Source organism: Haliotis rufescens, unplaced genomic scaffold, assembly GCF_023055435.1.
Source record: "Haliotis rufescens isolate VD_foot unplaced genomic scaffold, xgHalRufe1.0.p SCAF_10, whole genome shotgun sequence".
Classification (NCBI taxonomy): Eukaryota; Metazoa; Mollusca; class Gastropoda; order Lepetellida; family Haliotidae; genus Haliotis; species Haliotis rufescens.
The window spans coordinates 10941809-10960692 of NW_025963780.1; the positions used below are offsets into that span (position 1 = coordinate 10941809).

At 40.7% G+C, this 18884-nt stretch overlaps 1 protein-coding gene across 10 annotated transcripts in view; it reads right to left on the reverse strand.

Moving 5' to 3' along the window:
• The window catches only part of LOC124145338 (ecdysone receptor-like), a 132780-nt gene that overhangs the window by 28693 nt on the left and 85203 nt on the right, over positions 1-18884 (reverse strand). For 8 of the 10 annotated variants that reach the window (XM_046515063.2, XM_046515060.2, XM_046515059.2 and 5 more), the window contains one exon: positions 14069-14247. In XM_046515063.2, coding sequence (XP_046371019.1) covers positions 14069-14132 — 64 coding nt within the window. In that variant the 5' untranslated portion in view covers positions 14133-14247. Of the gene's footprint in view, positions 1-2842; positions 3116-7467; positions 7506-14068; positions 14248-18884 lie in introns of those variants that run through there. The other 2 variants (XM_046515067.2, XM_046515057.2) reach the window with 2 other exon arrangements.

Below are 18884 nucleotides of genomic sequence, written 5' to 3' on the forward strand. Positions count from 1 at the left end.
CTGTCACTCTGACCCAGAGAACTGTCACTCTGACCTAGAGAACTGTCACTCTGACTGTCACTCTGACCCAGGGAACTGTCACTCTGACCTAGAGAACTGTCACTCTGACCCAGAGAACTGTCACTCTGACCTAGAGAACTGTCACTCTGACCCAGAGAACTGTCACTCTGACCCAGAGAACTGTCACTCTGACCCAGGGAACTGTCACTCTGACCCAGAGAACTGTCACTCTGACTGTCACTCTGACCCAGAGAACTGTCACTCTGACCCAGAGAACTGTCACTCTGACCCAGGGAACTGTCACTCTGACCCAGAGAACTGTCACTCTGACCCAGAGAACTGTCACTCTGACCCAGAGAACTGTCACTCTGACCTAGAGAACTGTCACTCTGACCCAGAGAACTGTCACTCTGACCCAGAGAACTGTCACTCTGACCTAGAGAACTGTCACTCTGACTCAGAGAACTGTCACTCTGACCTAGAGAACTGTCACTCTGACCTAGAGAACTGTCACTCTGACCCAGAGAACTGTCACTCTGACCTAGACATCCGGGCTCATAATCTGTATTATATCAGGGAACCATCTGCACACAATAACTGCCACATGTCACCCAACTTGGACACACAGTCCTACAAGCATTGGTTTGCTATAAGGGACACATGTCTGCCTTCACTGACACACACACCTATAAGGGACACATGTCTGCCTTCACTGACACACATACCTATAAGGGACACATGTCTACCTTCACTGACACACAAACCTATGAGGGACACATGCCTGCCTTCACTGACACACATACCTATAAGGGACACATGTCTGCCTTCACTGACACACATACCTATGAGGGACATATGTCTACCATCACTGACACACATACCTATAAGGGACACATGTCTACCTTCACTGACACACATACCTATAAGGGACACATGTCTACCTTCACTGACACACAATTTATGAGGGACACATGTCTGCCTTCACTGACACACATACCTATAAGGGACACGTCTACCTTCACTGACACACATACCTATGAGGGAAACATGTCTGCCTTCACTGACACACATACCTACAAGGGACACGTCTACCTTCACTGACACACATACCTTTTAGGGACACATGTCTGTCATCACTGACACACACACACCTATAAGGGACATATGTCTACCATCACTGACACACATACCTATAAGGGACACATGTATACCTTCACTGACACACATACCTATAAGGGACACATGTCTACCTTCACTGACACACACACCTATAAGGGACACATGTCTACCATCACTGACACACACACCTATAAGGGACACATGTCTGTCATCACTGACACACATACCTATAAGGGACACATGTCTGTCATCACTGACACACACACCTATAAGGGACACATGTCTACCATCACTGACACACACACCTTTTAGGGACACATGTCTGTCATCACTGACACACATACCTATAAGGGACACATGTCTGTCATCACTGACACACACACCTATGAGGGACACATGTCTGCCTTCACTGACACACAAACCTATGAGGGACACATGTCTGCCTTCACTGACACACATACCTATAAGGGACATATGTCTGCCTTCACTGACACACATACCTATAAGGGACACATGTCTGCCTTCACTGACACACACACCTATAAGGGACACATGTCTACCTTCACTGACACACATACCTATAAGGGACACATGTCTACCTTCACTGACACACAACTTATGAGGGACACATGTCTGCCTTCACTGACACACATACCTATGAGGGACACATGTCTACCTTCACTGACACACATACCTATGAGGGACACATGTCTGTCATCACTGACACACATACCTATAAGGGACACATGTCTGCCTTCACTGACACACATACCTATAAGGGACACATGTCTGCCTTCACTGACACACATACCTATAAGGGACACATGTCTGCCTTCACTGACACACATACCTATAAGGGACATATGTCTACCATCACTGACACACATACCTATAAGGGACATATGTCTACCATCACTGACACACACACCTATAAGGGACACATGTCTACCATCACTGACACACACACCTGCAGGTGTCTATACTGCCAGTCACCACTACACCACTTCACACTGACCTACTCAAGTCCTGCAGGGGCACTGGTGGCCCAGTTGTCTAAGGTGCAGCAATTCACTCTTCAGAGATTGTCCCTTGGGCAACCCAGAAGGCTACGATTGTGGTTCACATCTACACATATAGACAGGTGTGTCACCTTTCATATACATGTGTGCATGAAGTTAGAATGTGTATTCTCATGCGTATGAATGCTCCTGGAATACACTTACATCTAGTCAGTACGTGGCGTAAAGCCTGTGCACATATGCAAAACTAAACATCGTCATACACTGAGCATATTGCATACATAGAATTGGACATGAATCGGTCATGAATGAAATCCTGTTTAGTTGAGAAAAATATTTTATAAGAATTCAGTCAAATCCTGTTTACCTGCTGCACATTACTTAACACAAAGTAATTTAAACCAATGCGCCTGTACAGAACGAATGTGCTTTGAATACCTGTACAGAAACCATGTGCCTTACCTGTACAGAAACCATGTGCCTAACCTGTACAGAAACCGTGTGCCTTACCTGTACAGAAACCGTGTGCCTTACCTGTACAGAAACCATGTGCGCCTTACCTGTACAGAAACCGTGTGCCTTACCTGTACAGAAACCGTGTGCCTTACCTGTACAGAAACCATGTGCCTTACCTGTACAGAAACCGTGTGCCTTACCTGTACAGAAACCGTGTGCCTTACCTGTACAGAAACCGTGTGCCTTACCTGTACAGAAACCGTGCATTCGTTTGCACCACAGCAAGACACTCATGGTGTGACCACACACAGGTATAGTCTCTTCATCAGTGGCTGGCATCTGTTCGCATGCCAGATTCAAAGTTCAATAATCATAACATGCGTGCTGCTGGATATGAGGCTGTGGATAATTATGAAGCAACAGCCAGCCAGACCAGGAAGTGACGGCACGTCGGTAACAGATGGGATGACAAAACAAACGTATCATGTCACCAAGCAACAGAACCTGCATGTCACACTAGCTTTGCATATAACATGTAATAGGTAAAAATACCCTCACTTTATATTCACATTACACCACATCACCATTGATAGTTTACATCACTGATGTTGACAGACATTACCAATGGGCTGCCTACCTGCCTCAATACTCAATGTGAACAACATCATACACGCGACTTGTTTGCTGAAGTGTAACCAAACACATGAAAAGAAGGCTGTTGGTTTCTAAACTTAATACTCGATCACACTTCACCTCACAAAGTATTGTTGCCTGACTGAAAAAAGCTTTACTAATTCTTTAGCTTTCTGTCATACACACGATTCAACTCACATGACAGCATTCAACTGACTAATATTTTCCTCTCACAAAGATAGTTTCTCCAAATATCCAAGGGATATTTTTCAGCTTTATTATCATAAATCATAAACTTGATAATCACTTGTGATTCAGCATAGCATCTTTGTTTGCAGGCAACCTTTCTGAAGCACTGAGGTTTATTGTCTAGTCTGATTCCTAGCTTGTTGCTCCACGTGAAACAGGGAACAAACCTCACAATCACATGAGACATAAATTGAAAAGTCTACCCATACAACAATTCTAATTTTTGAAAGTGTTTTTAAAGGGAGACTGGTCTGTGAAAGTAAGCTTCCCCCATCTCACACTATAACAGTTGGGGACAGCAATACTAGGGACCATCGGGATAATAAGTACCAAAGTCGAATATCTGAAATTCGTAAGAAGTATTTTCATGGAGTGATACATAAGGGCAGTGTACTCTGAAGCACTCTTTCTTTCAATCAGGGCCACAGAATCAAAATCTGCCTTCAAATCAGCACCTTCTTTGCATTTGTTCAAGAAAGCACACTCAGACTAACAATCATTACAATTGTATTTTGTGAAAGCACCACTGATATATAGGGTCTACAGTACCACCCTCAGGGATGATTCTAGGGTGGGTCCTTGTGCTTTAAGCCCCTAAATTTGAAATTTTCACATAAAGGGCCATTGTCAGAAAATTCCTAGAGTGAACCCAGGCCTGCACCCTGATGTGTGAGATCTGATACACTCTCCTGCACTCGCTCCCACATAAAACACACCATGCACTCACTCCCACATAACACACAGTCTCAAGTCCTGAAGCAACCACAAATCTACATACACACGCATCCATTGAGATCAGTGTCTCCCTACTTTGAGCAAAGAAAGGGTGTGTTTGTTACCCCATCAAACAGACATTCAAATTCATTCTAGCAGAATTTCAACTCATGTGTTAAATTCTGTATTGGGAGTGACTCTGAGTGTCTTTCTTCAAGGATAGGATATCCGATTTCTGCCATTGTGACAGCATTGTACAAGGCAGTTACGCCTTCAACTGAGAACACAGTATTCTCCAAGTGCACTGAGGCTTGCATCTCTGCCTCAAGATCTGACTTTAAATCTGAACCATGTGTTCGGTTCACTCTGAAACTCCGAGTGTCAAGGCCACTTCAAACTATCTAGAACAAGTTGACAAATACTGAATACATATCACGTAGCTACTGACACAGCTTGGGAAAGGATTCCAGGTTGAATACACAATGCCTTTTAGAAAGTGGTCAAATGTAACAAATGTTGTATTTGGGATTACGCTTTCTTGGTAAAGTACAAATTCTAGTACTTTTTGGGTGGCCTACTCTGAGAGAGTGAGTTCAAATCCTGGAAGGGATTCAACGCCAAAAAGCACAAGAATTTCTACTTTTACAAGAAAGGGTTATCCCAAATATAACATTTGTTAGATGCTATGCGAGATCCCTTATCATGCATACACTAGTTTTAGCCAGCCTCATTTATCAAATGCCTTCTTAGAATCTCCATTTGGTTATAATTACCCTGAGACCATTCACAGAATCATTACCACAGGTTAAATAAAATGGCATAGCATAGGGCAGCCATTTCTAGTGTTGCACATGAAGTGGATTCAAAATGGAGCTTTGGTTGTGAATGGGGCCTGTAAGGATAATTTATCCAAATTAAAAATTTGCTCTTATTTTATCCCGCCGATGAGTTGATAGCATATTGCACTCAAAAAAATATTTCAAAACAAGGACTCATGAAAATTGACATGTATTAAACATGGGAGTCAAAATAAAGTTTGTTCCTTAAATTGATAGGATGAATTGATGCACAACATCATTCCCCTTTGAAACATCACAGCATTGTTGAAAGCAACAGCTGTAGGCAGGCTCTCCTCCCACACATTACGCCAATTATTTTATTCATACCAGCCAACATTTGGGGGAAAAGAAAACTAAAAAGTATAATTGAATTGCTTCCCTCCACCAGGTCTTTTCCTGTAAAAAATCTGTCAAAGAAAGTCCCCCAAAACATGTGGCCTAATAAACATTGAAACCTTGCAATGTGTAAGGTCATAACTCAGGACCAATGAAATATAATATGCAGTTATCCCTATTTGCAGACAGAATGGCAATGTGTCACACTAGTGCCAATGATCATGATGTGACAATGTCTTAAAAGTCAATACTATATTTGGATAATAGAGTCATGCATGGATAAATCCTATCGACATCCAACACCCTGTGCTTAACTGAGTGAAACATACTTCTGCCAGGCTAAAAAATACATTTAAGCATGAACAAACTAAATATATAATAATAAACAGTACAGCTCAATAGAATTCTAAAATGTTCGCAATATTTATTTAAAATTGAAAGAGGTTCCACTTTGTGAGATGTACAGTGTGAAGGTGGTGACCTCATATAAGTTCTCGGTCAGTTATTCTGATGAGTTCAAAATGATATTGGCTTGAACCTACTTCTGGTGATTACTTGAGTATCAAGATATGCCAAGTATGCATTCTATCAATAATGGTTGTACTATTACCCACACGGATTGTTTCAATAATACTGATTTTGTAATTACCGTAATACTGATATTGTCATTTTGCCATGCAGTCAATGTTTCTCATACTGGCAGCGATACTGACTACATACAAAATAGTAAGATCAACAATCCAAAGACAGTCAATTACATTTAAGATACTAGTAATATACTGAGGCAATCAATTACATCAAAGATACTAGTATTATGACTGAGACAATCAATTACATCAAAAATACTAGTATTATGACTGAGGCAATCAATTACATCAAAGATACTAGTATTATGACTGAGACAATACATTACATCCAAAATACTAGTATTATGACTGAGGCAATCAATTACATCAAAGATACTAGTATTATGACTGAGACAATACATTACATCCAAAATACTAGTATTATGACTGAGACAATACATTACATCCAAAATACTAGTATTATGACTGAGGCAATCAATTACATCAAAGATACTAGTATTATGACTGAGACAATACATTACATCCAAAATACTAGTATTATGACTGAGACAATACATTACATCCAAAATACTAGTATTATGACTGAGGCAATCAATTACATCAAAGATACTAGTATTATGACTGAGACAATACATTACATCCAAAATACTAGTATTATGACTGAGACAATACATTACATCCAAAATACTAGTATTATGACTGAGACAATACATTACATCAAAGATACTAGTATTATGACTGAGACAATACATTACATCCAAAATACTAGTATTATGACTGAGACAATACATTATATCAAAAATACTAGTATTATGACTGAGACAATCAATTGCATCAAAAATACAGATGTCATTTCTCTCAACAGAATATTACTGAGATTGCCAATGATATACTGTGCATGAGTAAGGAGAAGTCTACAGACTATGTATACATCTAGCAGAGTGTGAGAGATTCAAGCTAGAGCCTAAGCAGCAGATACATGTTTCACACATTTCAAGACTATATGGGAAGTTGGTGAAGGAAGTCAGTCTTAGTCCAAATGAACTGATGCTCACCAAGAACACTCAAAGAGAAAATCAATGTTCACACATTTAAACTTCGTTCTATTGTAATTTCATACATCAATCAAGAAAAGAATGGTTGTTCTTAAATTTGGTGATTTTCTTCAATTTCTTTTAAAAGCAAGAACTATTAATCAATATTTAATGAACCAAAAGTCCTTTCAGCTCTCTAACCCTTCAGGTTTTTAAAAGATATCTTTCTCAAATGTACATTACAAAATTGCTTTTCTGAAAGCCATGAACAAACCTGATTCCCATTAGGATACAAAGTAATGTGCTAAAGTTAATGTTTCGTCTTAGAGTATTTCTGATGGAGTTACTAGGCGGACAAAGGACGGCAGTGAGATGGCAGACAATATGCTATTCTAGAAGTTCACCTTGACCTTTGGTCTTGGTGACCTTGAAGCTAGAAAGCATCCTATGCAGCTGAAGGTATAAACCCTGAATTACTTACTGTCCTTACAACAGGCCACATGTATTATTCATAAGGATCTGTTGACCCAAAAAGCCATAAATAAGCATATTATTCATAATTAAGAACACTTTAATGAAAGTTTAATTTTTGTTATTGCACCAGGTTTCTGCTGCTGAAGTAATGTTGCATGTGATGGTAGATGAACAAGTACATCGTGGAAGAGATGGAACCAGATGAAGACAATGGCCATGTTGATCTGTAATGTAATCATTGTAGTTGTGTCTCTATAGATGGGTACACACAAGCACATTGTAGCTGTGTCTCTACAGATGGGTACACACAAGCACATGGTAGCAGTGTCTCTATAGATGGGTACACACAAGCACATTGTAGCTGTGTCTCTATAGATGGGTACACACAAGCACATTGTAGCTGTATCTCTATAGATGGGTACACACAAGCACATGGTAGCAGTGTCTCTATAGATTGGTACACACAAGCACATGGTAGCAGTGTCTCTATAGATGGGTACACACAAGCACATTGTAGCTGTGTCTCTATAGATGGGTACACACAAGCACATTGTAGCTGTGTCTCTATAGATGGGTACACACAAGCACATGGTAGCAGTGTCTCTATAGATGGGTACACACAAGCACATTGTAGCTGTGTCTCTATAGATGGGTACACACAAGCACATTGTAGTTGTGTCTCTATAGATGGGTACACACAACCACATTGTAGCTGTGTCTCTATAGATTGGTACACACAAGCACATTGTAGCTGTGTCTCTAGATGGGTACACACAAGCACATTGTAGCTGTGTCTCTATAGATGGGTACACACAAGCACATTGTAGCTGTGTCTCTAGATGGGTACACACAAGCACATTGTAGCTGTGTCTCTAGATGGGTACACACAAGCACATTGTAACTGTGTCTCTATAGATGGGTACACACAAGCACATTGTAGTTGTGTCTCTATAGATGGGTACACACAAGCACATTGTAGTTGTGTCTCTATAGATGGGTACACACAAGCACATTGTAGTTGTGTCTCTAGATGGGTACACACAAGCACATTGTAGCTGTGTCTCTATAGATGGGTACACACAAGCACATTGTAGTTGTGTCTCTATAGATGGGTACACACAAGCACATTGTAGCTGTGTCTCTATAGATGGGTACACACAAGCACATTGTAGTTGTGTCTCTAGATGGGTACACACAAGCACATTGTAGTTGTGTCTCTATAGATGGGTACACACAAGCACATTGTAGTTGTGTCTCTATAGATGGGTACACACAAGCACATTGTAGCTGTGTCTCTATAGATGGGTACACACAAGCACATTGTAGTTGTGTCTCTAGATGGGTACACACAAGCACATTGTAGTTGTGTCTCTATAGATGGGTACACACAAGCACATTGTAGTTGTGTCTCTATAGATGGGTACACACAAGCACATTGTAGCTGTGTCTCTATAGATGGGTACACACAAGCGCATTGTAGTTGTGTCTCTATAGATGGGTACACACAAGCACATTGTAGCTGTGTCTCTAGATGGGTACACACAAGCACATTGTAGTTGTGTCTCTATAGATGGGTACACACAAGCACATTGTAGCTGTGTCTCTATAGATGGGTACACACAAGCACATTGTAGTTGTGTCTCTAGATGGGTACACACAAGCACATTGTAGTTGTGTCTCTATAGATGGGTACACACAAGCACATTGTAGTTGTGTCTCTATAGATGGGTACACACAAGCACATTGTAGCTGTGTCTCTATAGATGGGTACACACAAGCGCATTGTAGTTGTGTCTCTATAGATGGGTACACACAAGCACATTGTAGCTGTGTCTCTAGATGGGTACACACAAGCACATTGTAGCTGTGTCTCTAGATGGGTACACACAAGCACATTGTAACTGTATCTCTACAGATGGGTACACACAAGCACATTGTAGTTGTGTCTCTATAGATGGGTACACACAAGCACATTGTAACTGTATCTCTACAGATGGGCACACACAAGCACATTGTAACTGTATCTCTTCAGATGGGTACACACAAGCACATTGTAGCTGTGTCTCTACAGATGGGTACACACAAGCACATTGTAACTGTATCTCTTCAGATGGGTACACACAAGCACATTGTAACTGTATCTCTACAGATGGGTACACACAAGCACATTGTAACTGTATCTCTACAGATGGGTACACACAAGCACATTGTAGTTGTGTCTCTATAGATGGGTACACACAAGCACATTGTAGCTGTGTCTCTATAGATGGGTACACACAAGCACATTGTAGTTGTGTCTCTATAGATGGGTACACACAAGCACATTGTAGCTGTGTCTCTATAGATGGGTACACACAAGCGCATTGTAGTTGTGTCTCTATAGATGGGTACACACAAGCACATTGTAGCTGTGTCTCTAGATGGGTACACACAAGCACATTGTAGCTGTGTCTCTAGATGGGTACACACAAGCACATTGTAACTGTATCTCTACAGATGGGTACACACAAGCACATTGTAGTTGTGTCTCTATAGATGGGTACACACAAGCACATTGTAACTGTATCTCTACAGATGGGCACACACAAGCACATTGTAACTGTATCTCTTCAGATGGGTACACACAAGCACATTGTAGCTGTGTCTCTACAGATGGGTACACACAAGCACATTGTAACTGTATCTCTTCAGATGGGTACACACAAGCACATTGTAACTGTATCTCTACAGATGGGTACACACAAGCACATTGTAACTGTATCTCTACAGATGGGTACACACAAGCACATTGTAGTTGTGTCTCTATAGATGGGTACACACAAGCACATTGTAGCTGTGTCTCTATAGATGGGTACACACAAGCACATTGTAGTTGTGTCTCTATAGATGGGTACACACAAGCACATTGTAGCTGTGTCTCTATAGATGGGTACACACAAGCACATTGTAGCTGTGTCTCTAGATGGGTACACACAAGCACATTGTAGCTGTGTCTCTAGATGGGTACACACAAGCACATTGTAGTTGTGTCTCTATAGATGGGTACACACAAGCACATTGTAGCTGTGTCTCTAGAGGGGTACACACAAGCACATTGTAGCTATGTCTCTAGATGGGTAGACACAAGCACATTGTAGTTGTGTCTCTAGATGGGTACACACAAGCACATTGTAGTTGTGTCTGTATAGATGGGTACACACAAGCACATTGTAGCTGTGTCTCTAGATGGGTACACACAAGCACATTGTAGCTGTGTCTCTAGATGGGTACACACAAGCACATTGTAGTTGTGTCTCTAGATGGGTACACACAAGCACATTGTAGTTGTGTCTCTATAGTTCGGTACACACAAGCACATTGTAGCTGTATCTCTACAGATGGGTACACACAAGCACATTGTAACTGTGTAACATGCTGCAGCCTGGACCAGACAATCCAGTGACTGATATCATCAGCACCGATCTACACAAATAGGATACAATGACATACACCAACAAAGTCAGCAAGCCTGACCACCCGATCCCCTTAGTCACCTCTTACGACAAGCATAGTCGCCTCTTGCGAAAAGCATGAGTTGCTGAAGACCTATTTGGACCCGGATCTTCACCCGTAAGATGTTTGAGATAAACGTTTCTACAGGTCACTGTTGCCTAGCGACTAATAATCTAAATACAACCATCACTTGATATAACATGGGTCACAGGTACATGGGTGACCACCCGTAGACACCCGCTTTATTGCTAATATGGAGCGTAGGTCAAGTAACATTGTATTTTCTAGTAAAATCTCAGACGTTAGGGAGATACATTTCTACAGGTCACTGTCACCTGGACATACAGTGCATTGTGACAATGCCTCAAAGGTCAACATGTTCCATAGCACGTTCACTGGTCATTGTGACCTAGCTAAACTAACACAGTAACAGAACATCCAGGGTCAGTGTTAGTCAATTCAAAGATCACTGTAACCTAGCCATACAGAGTGTTACAGTATGTTCTAAGGTCACTGTGACCTAGCCATACAGACTGTTATCCTTCTTGGGTCAGTCTTATAGTATGTTCTAAGGTCACTGTGACCTAGTCATACAGAGTGTTAGTGCTTCTGGGTGGATCAGTGTTGTCTTAAAGTCACTGTGACCTAGCCATACAGACTGTTATCCTTCTTGGGTCAGTCTTATAGTATGTTCTAAGGTCACTGTGACCTAGTCATACAGAGTGTTAGTGCTTCTGGGTGGATCAGTGTTGTCTTAAAGTCACTGTGACCTAGCCATACAGACTGTTATCCTTCTTGGGTCAGTCTTATAGTATGTTCTAAGGTCACTGTGACCTAGTCATACAGAGTGTTAGTGCTTCTGGGTGGATCAGTGTTGTCTTAAAGTCACTGTGACCTAGCCATACAGACTGTTATCCTTCTTGGGTCAGTCTTATAGTATGTTCTAAGGTCACTGTGACCTAGCCATACAGAGTGCCACTGCTTCCTTGGTCAGTGTTACAGCACTCTCCTGGTCTCTGTGTTGTTCTAAGGTCACTGTGTTGTTCTAAGTTCACTGTGACCTAGTCATACAGAGTGTTAGTGCTTCTGGGTGGATCAGTGTTGTCTTAAAGTCACTGTGACCTAGCCATACAGACTGTTATCCTTCTTGGGTCAGTCTTATAGTATGTTCTAAGGTCACTATGACCTAGCCAAACTAAATACTGTGACACTACTTCAAAGATCAACACTTGTTCAGCCTCCTTGCACAATATCCTATAGCTTGTGCACTTAACGGTTATGGTATCCCAAGGGCTAGTAAAAGTACTTCATTATGGCAGCTTTACCTAGCATCTCTACAGCTATACCTAGTTATGTGTGACAGTGATCTATCCATACAGAGCATTGCGTTACATTGACCTAGCTTTATCAAAGCATTTTCATAGGTCATTCTGCCCAAGCCACAGTGACATCTTATCGTGAAATGGGACTATGACACCATGTTCATAGCAGAGGCAGTTTTTTCAACTGAGAACACCTGTTACTATATTGTCCTTTCAACAAACACTGGAAACAAGGTCAGATATTCCCAGCATAGCCGATATGCAAACTACTGTGCTTTTATATATAACCAGTCCTGAGTGTCTGGAGGTTTTCAGCTTCAGTATTTGAAGCTAGGATCTTCAAGACTTATTAACATTAAGGTTAAGACAAGTGCTCTTGGCTTTTGTTCTTAATTCCAAACACTGTACAACATGTACCAACAGGAGTGAGTGAGTGAGTGAGTGAGTGAGTGCATGAGTGAGTGAGTGAGTGAGTTGGGTTTAATGCTGCTTTGACCAGTATTTCAGTTATATCACATCATGTCAGTATCAAGTAGGAGGAAAGCCCAAAGTGATGCAGGTCTCTATCATTTACCCCTTTGGTGAAACCCACGAGCACAGGTATGGGGCTGACAAACCTAAAAACATAATAGGGGCGACCCGGGATTGGAATCTATGATCCAGATGTTTCTAGGATGGCCAATGGATGCAACTTGGCACCGAGAATTGTGGTGCCTGAGACGACTGGGCCACTGGCTCCAAGTTCAGGGTATCTTTCTAATGTGTAGTAATTCCAGAGTGTGGATGCAATGCACAGTGTGGAGTCAGTATGCACCATGTACATGTTCCGTATGCCAATAAGGCAACACTCACAGCAACCTTACCCATCATGCCTGTAATACTGATGATGTGATGGCAAATTTTAACTCACTCACACCAACCATTGTCCTTTCAGTAAATGAAACAGAAACATGTCTGCATTCATGGCAGATTGGCCAAAATATCAATAATATATCATATTTACATAAAATATACATTTACAAGCATTATTGTCAATGTGAATGACCACACACATGTGCATGCAAATTTCACCTAGGTGAATAGCTGCAAAGCTTGACTTGATCAATGCTAACACTCCCCAACTGGGTTTGAAACATTCTGCATAGGGGTTTGTCTGGGGTTACTTGTTATCTATGCTGTCTTAGCCTTGTCCCATGTGAAATCAAGATATCTGTACATTCAATACGCAGGGGAATTTCAAGTACGGAAATGACTTTTCAACATTCTTTCAAGGCAATTTGTCTGTGGTACTCAAAAGAAACTAAATTTGATTTTCAAAATCACACTATCATTGTAATCATGTCAGTATTTCTCACTCCTATTAGCTGGGAAGAGCAATATTCACTCATTCATCTATTTTCAAGGAACCCATTCAAAACATAAATCAGTCAGGAGGGAGAGAAAATCAAATAGATTTTTGTTTCATCTGGCAATGTGTTTTGTCTGTAGTATGAAAACTTCCTTTTCATCGGTTTTATTTATGTTTATTACCGATCTCTCTTGAAAAATCATAACTGTCGCTTCCATCATGACTTGGAAGGTGTATTCTATCAATATCTTATTACTGACTGAATTGATTACAAAAAATAATTTTGCAGATGTGACTGCAGGCTACTGAAAGTCAATAAAACAGTCTGCGCCTTTAGTTCACCATTAATGGACGACTTCCTGACTAAACTGACTTGGCATCACAAGATGACAATTAAACATTGGTCTACACAGCACAACATAGGTTAATATGAACTTGACCCTTACCTTTACCCATTTCCGGACTGCAACAAGCAGAGTTAAGATAATCTTCTAGATGTTGTCCATGCATAGTGTAAGGCAGGTGACACTCTTACTGACCATGTCATTCTACTTCTGCCTGACATCTACCCAGCACCACACCACATCTTGATTCAATACTCGTCCTGAATCTCCAACAGTTGTATCTGAAATGGTAAGTCAGAGAACTTAAAGTTATGAGACAAACACCATTATCTTACAGCAATTTTCATCCAGCAACCAAAGCACCATGCAACTTTTTATCAATCATTCTGCCTGTGACTGAAGACTCTGAAGGAGCATACCTGGTAGCGCCCCTGTCAAACGCACATTCTTGCTGTATTTATGCAGACATATTTTTTGGCTTGAGTGAAAAACGACCTACTTAACACTAACTCAAGATGACATATTCTGCTTTTTCGTGAAGCCAAGATTAACTTTCCTACTTACATGCACACCCAGAAAATCAAATACAAACTTGCATATTAAACACGGCGCTCCTTCTATTGATGTCAGGTCATTGTGAACTACCGTATTTACTTGAAGATGGTGCACACTTTCCCCCTCAAAAAACCCCACAGCTTTCTACGTGGTGTGTGCATAACACATCCACAGAATTCAAGCCCGAGTCTTTCCCCGAATTTTGGTATAGAGTGTCTGAGAATACAAGCCCGAGTCTTTCCCCGGATTTTGGTATAGAGTGTCTGAGAATACAAGCCCGAGTCTTTCCCCGAATTTTGGTATAGAGTGTCTGAGAATACAAGCCCGAGTCTTTCCCCGGATTTTGGTATAGAGTGTCTGAGAATACAAGCCCGAGTCTTTCCCCGGATTTTGGTATAGAGTGTCTGAGAATACAAGCCCGAGTCTTTCCCCGGATTTTGGTATAGAGTGTCTGAGAATACAAGCCCGAGTCTTTCCCCGGATTTTGGTATAGAGTGTCTGAGAATACAAGCCCGAGTTTTCCCCCGTACTTCGGTACAGAGTGACTGAGAATACAAGCCCGAGTCTTTCCCCGGATTTTGCTACAGAGTGTCTGAGAATACAAGCCCGAGTTTTTCCCCGGACTTCAGTATAGAGCGACTGAGAATACAAGCCCGAGTCTTCCCCCGGACTTCAGTATAGAGTGACTGAGAATACAAGCCCGAGTCTTCCCCCAGACTTCGGTATAGAGTGACTGAGAATACAAGCCCGAGTCTTCCCCCAGACTTCGGTATAGAGTGTCTGAGAATACAAGCCCGAGTCTTCCCCCAGACTTCAGTATAGAGTGACTGAGAATACAAGCCCGAGTCTTCCCCCAGACTTCAGTATAGAGTGACTGAGAATACAAGCCCGAGTCTTCCCCCGGACTTCAGTATAGAGTGTCTGAGAATACAAGCCCGAGTCTTCCCCCAGACTTCAGTATAGAGTGACTGAGAATACAAGCCCGAGTCTTCCCCCAGACTTCGGTATAGAGTGATTGAGAATACAAGCCCGAGTCTTCCCCCAGACTTCAGTATAGAGTGACTGAGAATACAAGCCCGAGTCTTCCCCCAGACTTCGGTATAGAGTGATTGAGAATACAAGCCCGAGTCTTTCCCCGGACTTCAGTATAGAGTGATTGAGAATACAAGCCCGAGTCTTCCCCCGGACTTCAGTATAGAGTGATTGAGAATACAAGCCCGAGTCTTCCCCCGGACTTCAGTATAGAGTGATTGAGAATACAAGCCCGAGTCTTCCCCCGGACTTCAGTATAGAGTGACTGAGAATACAAGCCCGAGTCTTCCCCCGGAATTTGATATAGACAATAGGACAGCAACCAACCAACAAACTTGATGGTTACTTGTTTTTGAACATGATGAAAATCAAAATTCTACATGTATGCCAATACAGTACAATATACACAAGTGCTCTTTAAAGTCTTCCATACAAATGTTCTGTGCAACTCATACGAACAAAATGAACCTCGAGATAAGGGCAATCTATTCATATCCATACATGCTTGATATGACTGTAAAATATATACACAAATCTATTTATACTAAATCCAACTTCATCTACCCACTACAATACATAATTTATCGACGAGCATGTGACTAACGTAACAGCATATGTCTGAGTGTGTTTGTCAACCAACAGGTTGAACCTGTTGTCTATCTTGTCTAGTGAGTAGGGGTGGGGTTATTCAACAATGCCTTTCAGTAAATGTCTGGCATATTCCAGTGTTTGGGTGTTTATCCTCATGTACGTTACATCTCCACACACAAAAACAATGACTCTGGAACAAAAATGTCTAATATCAGGACTGGCTAAAGAAGATTGATAATCGGAATTATCGTCAGTGGGAAGAAATATTAACGATTATAGATATGAATTGTGTCATCGATAATATCTTACATACTCTATTGTGATGAAATAAGGTTTTAAACTACAGATACAGAATTGTTATTGTTCATTGCCGATCCATGTTATTGTCATGTTGCAGAGAGATGTGAAGACTTCTAACATTGTCAAAATACACATGATCTGCTGCTGTCTGGCAAGAGAAAGCACTTACAGATAAATAAGCTCAAATATCACAAGATACACAGGATGAAAATAATTCTTGTGTCTGTGACTGTTGCACAATAACCCGTCTAAGAAAAGTGCAGAACTTGAACTCATGTTTCACAGATTTGATAATCATTTAGCAAGGTCAATTCAAGTAACTTCTCTCTTTGACGTACAGTTTGAACAAAACATGCATTTTTATACATGTTTCCATAAGATGTTCTACACTCTTTCACCAAATCTTACAATTTCAAGATGAAAATTCTGGAAACAGACTCAACTTTTAATTAATTAAGAAATGTCCCACATGTTTCAATGACAAAGTCCACGCAACATCACCAAAGGAATTTCTGCAAGGCTGTAGGTAGATTTACTTACTCCCAGAGTGGATTCTGGGTCAGATGAGGTAAACTTTGCTTGTCGTATGAGGTGATCCAACTGCAGGGATTGGTGCTCGTAATATCAATCACTGGATTGACTGGTCCACAGTAAACCATGTTCAAGCTGCTGTGATATAACTGGAGTATTGCTGACTGCAGCATTGACAAACAAATAGTGTATCCTCTTGCAGGTTATAATCTGTAGCCTGGGATCACTAGTACCAAGTCACTTCTGTGACCAGAGATGTGAGAAAACAAACATTGTTTTATTCAATAATCCTATCTACTGATATTCTTCTCTTAATTTTCGTCAAATGTAGAAAAACTTGTTCCAACTAAACATGCTGGGATAGGTTCTAATGATTATCATCATGATTATTGTCCACTCATTCTAATAGACATCACAACCATGAAGTCTACCGGCCCTTGTGAAACACTAATCATCGCTTCACGCTAGAAACTATCCTTCACACTGCACAAAGATATAGATTAGTATGATCAATAGTAAGGCTCAAATTTCAAAACAATTCATCAATTGTTAAGAAGATCAAAGTGACTTTATAGAGATAATAATTAGTTCATTGAGGTTTAATGTGGAACCAATACCAAGGCACTTCTGCCCTCACTGCAATGGTGTCACAGTATATCATCGATCAGCTATGACTCACACTTCACTGCAGGATGTTCTGACATGGGCCCTTTATCTGAACTTTTCAAATATTCCAGAGGTACACCCACACTTGCTCTTACAGCGGAATTCTAAAATACTCTATTGTCTTTGAAAATGTGGGCCTTTTTTTAAATTTAGGGGAGTGAGTGAGTGAATTAATTGAATACATTAAATGAATACATTTATCCACATGAGTAGATTTTGAATACAGACTTAAAATATATTAGTAACTGCTGAGTGAGTGAGTGAGCGAATTAATTCAATGATTCAGCTTGAATACATTTATCCACATGATGAATAGATTTTGAATACAGACTTAAGATACATTAGTAACAACTGCTGAGTGAGTGAGTGAGTGAGTGAGTGAGTGAGATTCTCGACATGTCAACTTAATGTGGGAGGAAAGCCTGAAAAGATGCAGTTCATATATTTTTCCATTTCGTGAAACCATCAATCAGATTCAGAATCCTGTTTTATCAGGACAAAATGGGGACTTTGACATCCTGCGGATCCGGGCACCACTTTAGAATGTCATTGCTAGTGCTCCCTGCCATGCTGATAAATATGACTGCACTGCGCTACAACCAAAACACACCATTTTCCCTCACTCACTCACTAGGTTATTTTATCTTGAAGTGATAGCCTACTTCGCAAAGCGTTTCTCTATTCAAGTTTCACTGATGCCTATTGTACTGGTTGACACATCATAAGCTGAAGCTGTGGTAAAATTGACTGTTTTGAAGTCTAAGGTTTTATAGGAACAAGCTGGTTGCGTAACATCTGTTCCCATTTCTCTGTAGTGTTCACTGAATCTAGCTTGGACAGTACATTGTGCAATGATGCATGATCATATTGCTTGAAAATATCGTACAGAATGTTTTCTGGGTTTATATTCATTATTTACAAAAAAGCCCAAAACAAATAATTTCATAAATATATTTTTACAGCTTTTTGGGGATGGATGCAAGTGACCGTAATAAAGTGATTATGTGAATAAAATATCTTGGTTTTCTTCCAGAATAGCAGCATATATATATATTAATTTATAGTATTATGGTTGTGTTGTTTTATGACGCGTAGCATTACTTAAACACCAGCATGATGTTCCCAAGCAGCTGTCTGTATAGCCAACCAGTACCCACCAAGTACACCACAAGATGTGTTGCCACTCACTCCTGGCATAACTACACTAAAAAACAAACCCTGTAGAGGGATCATGAAATAGTGA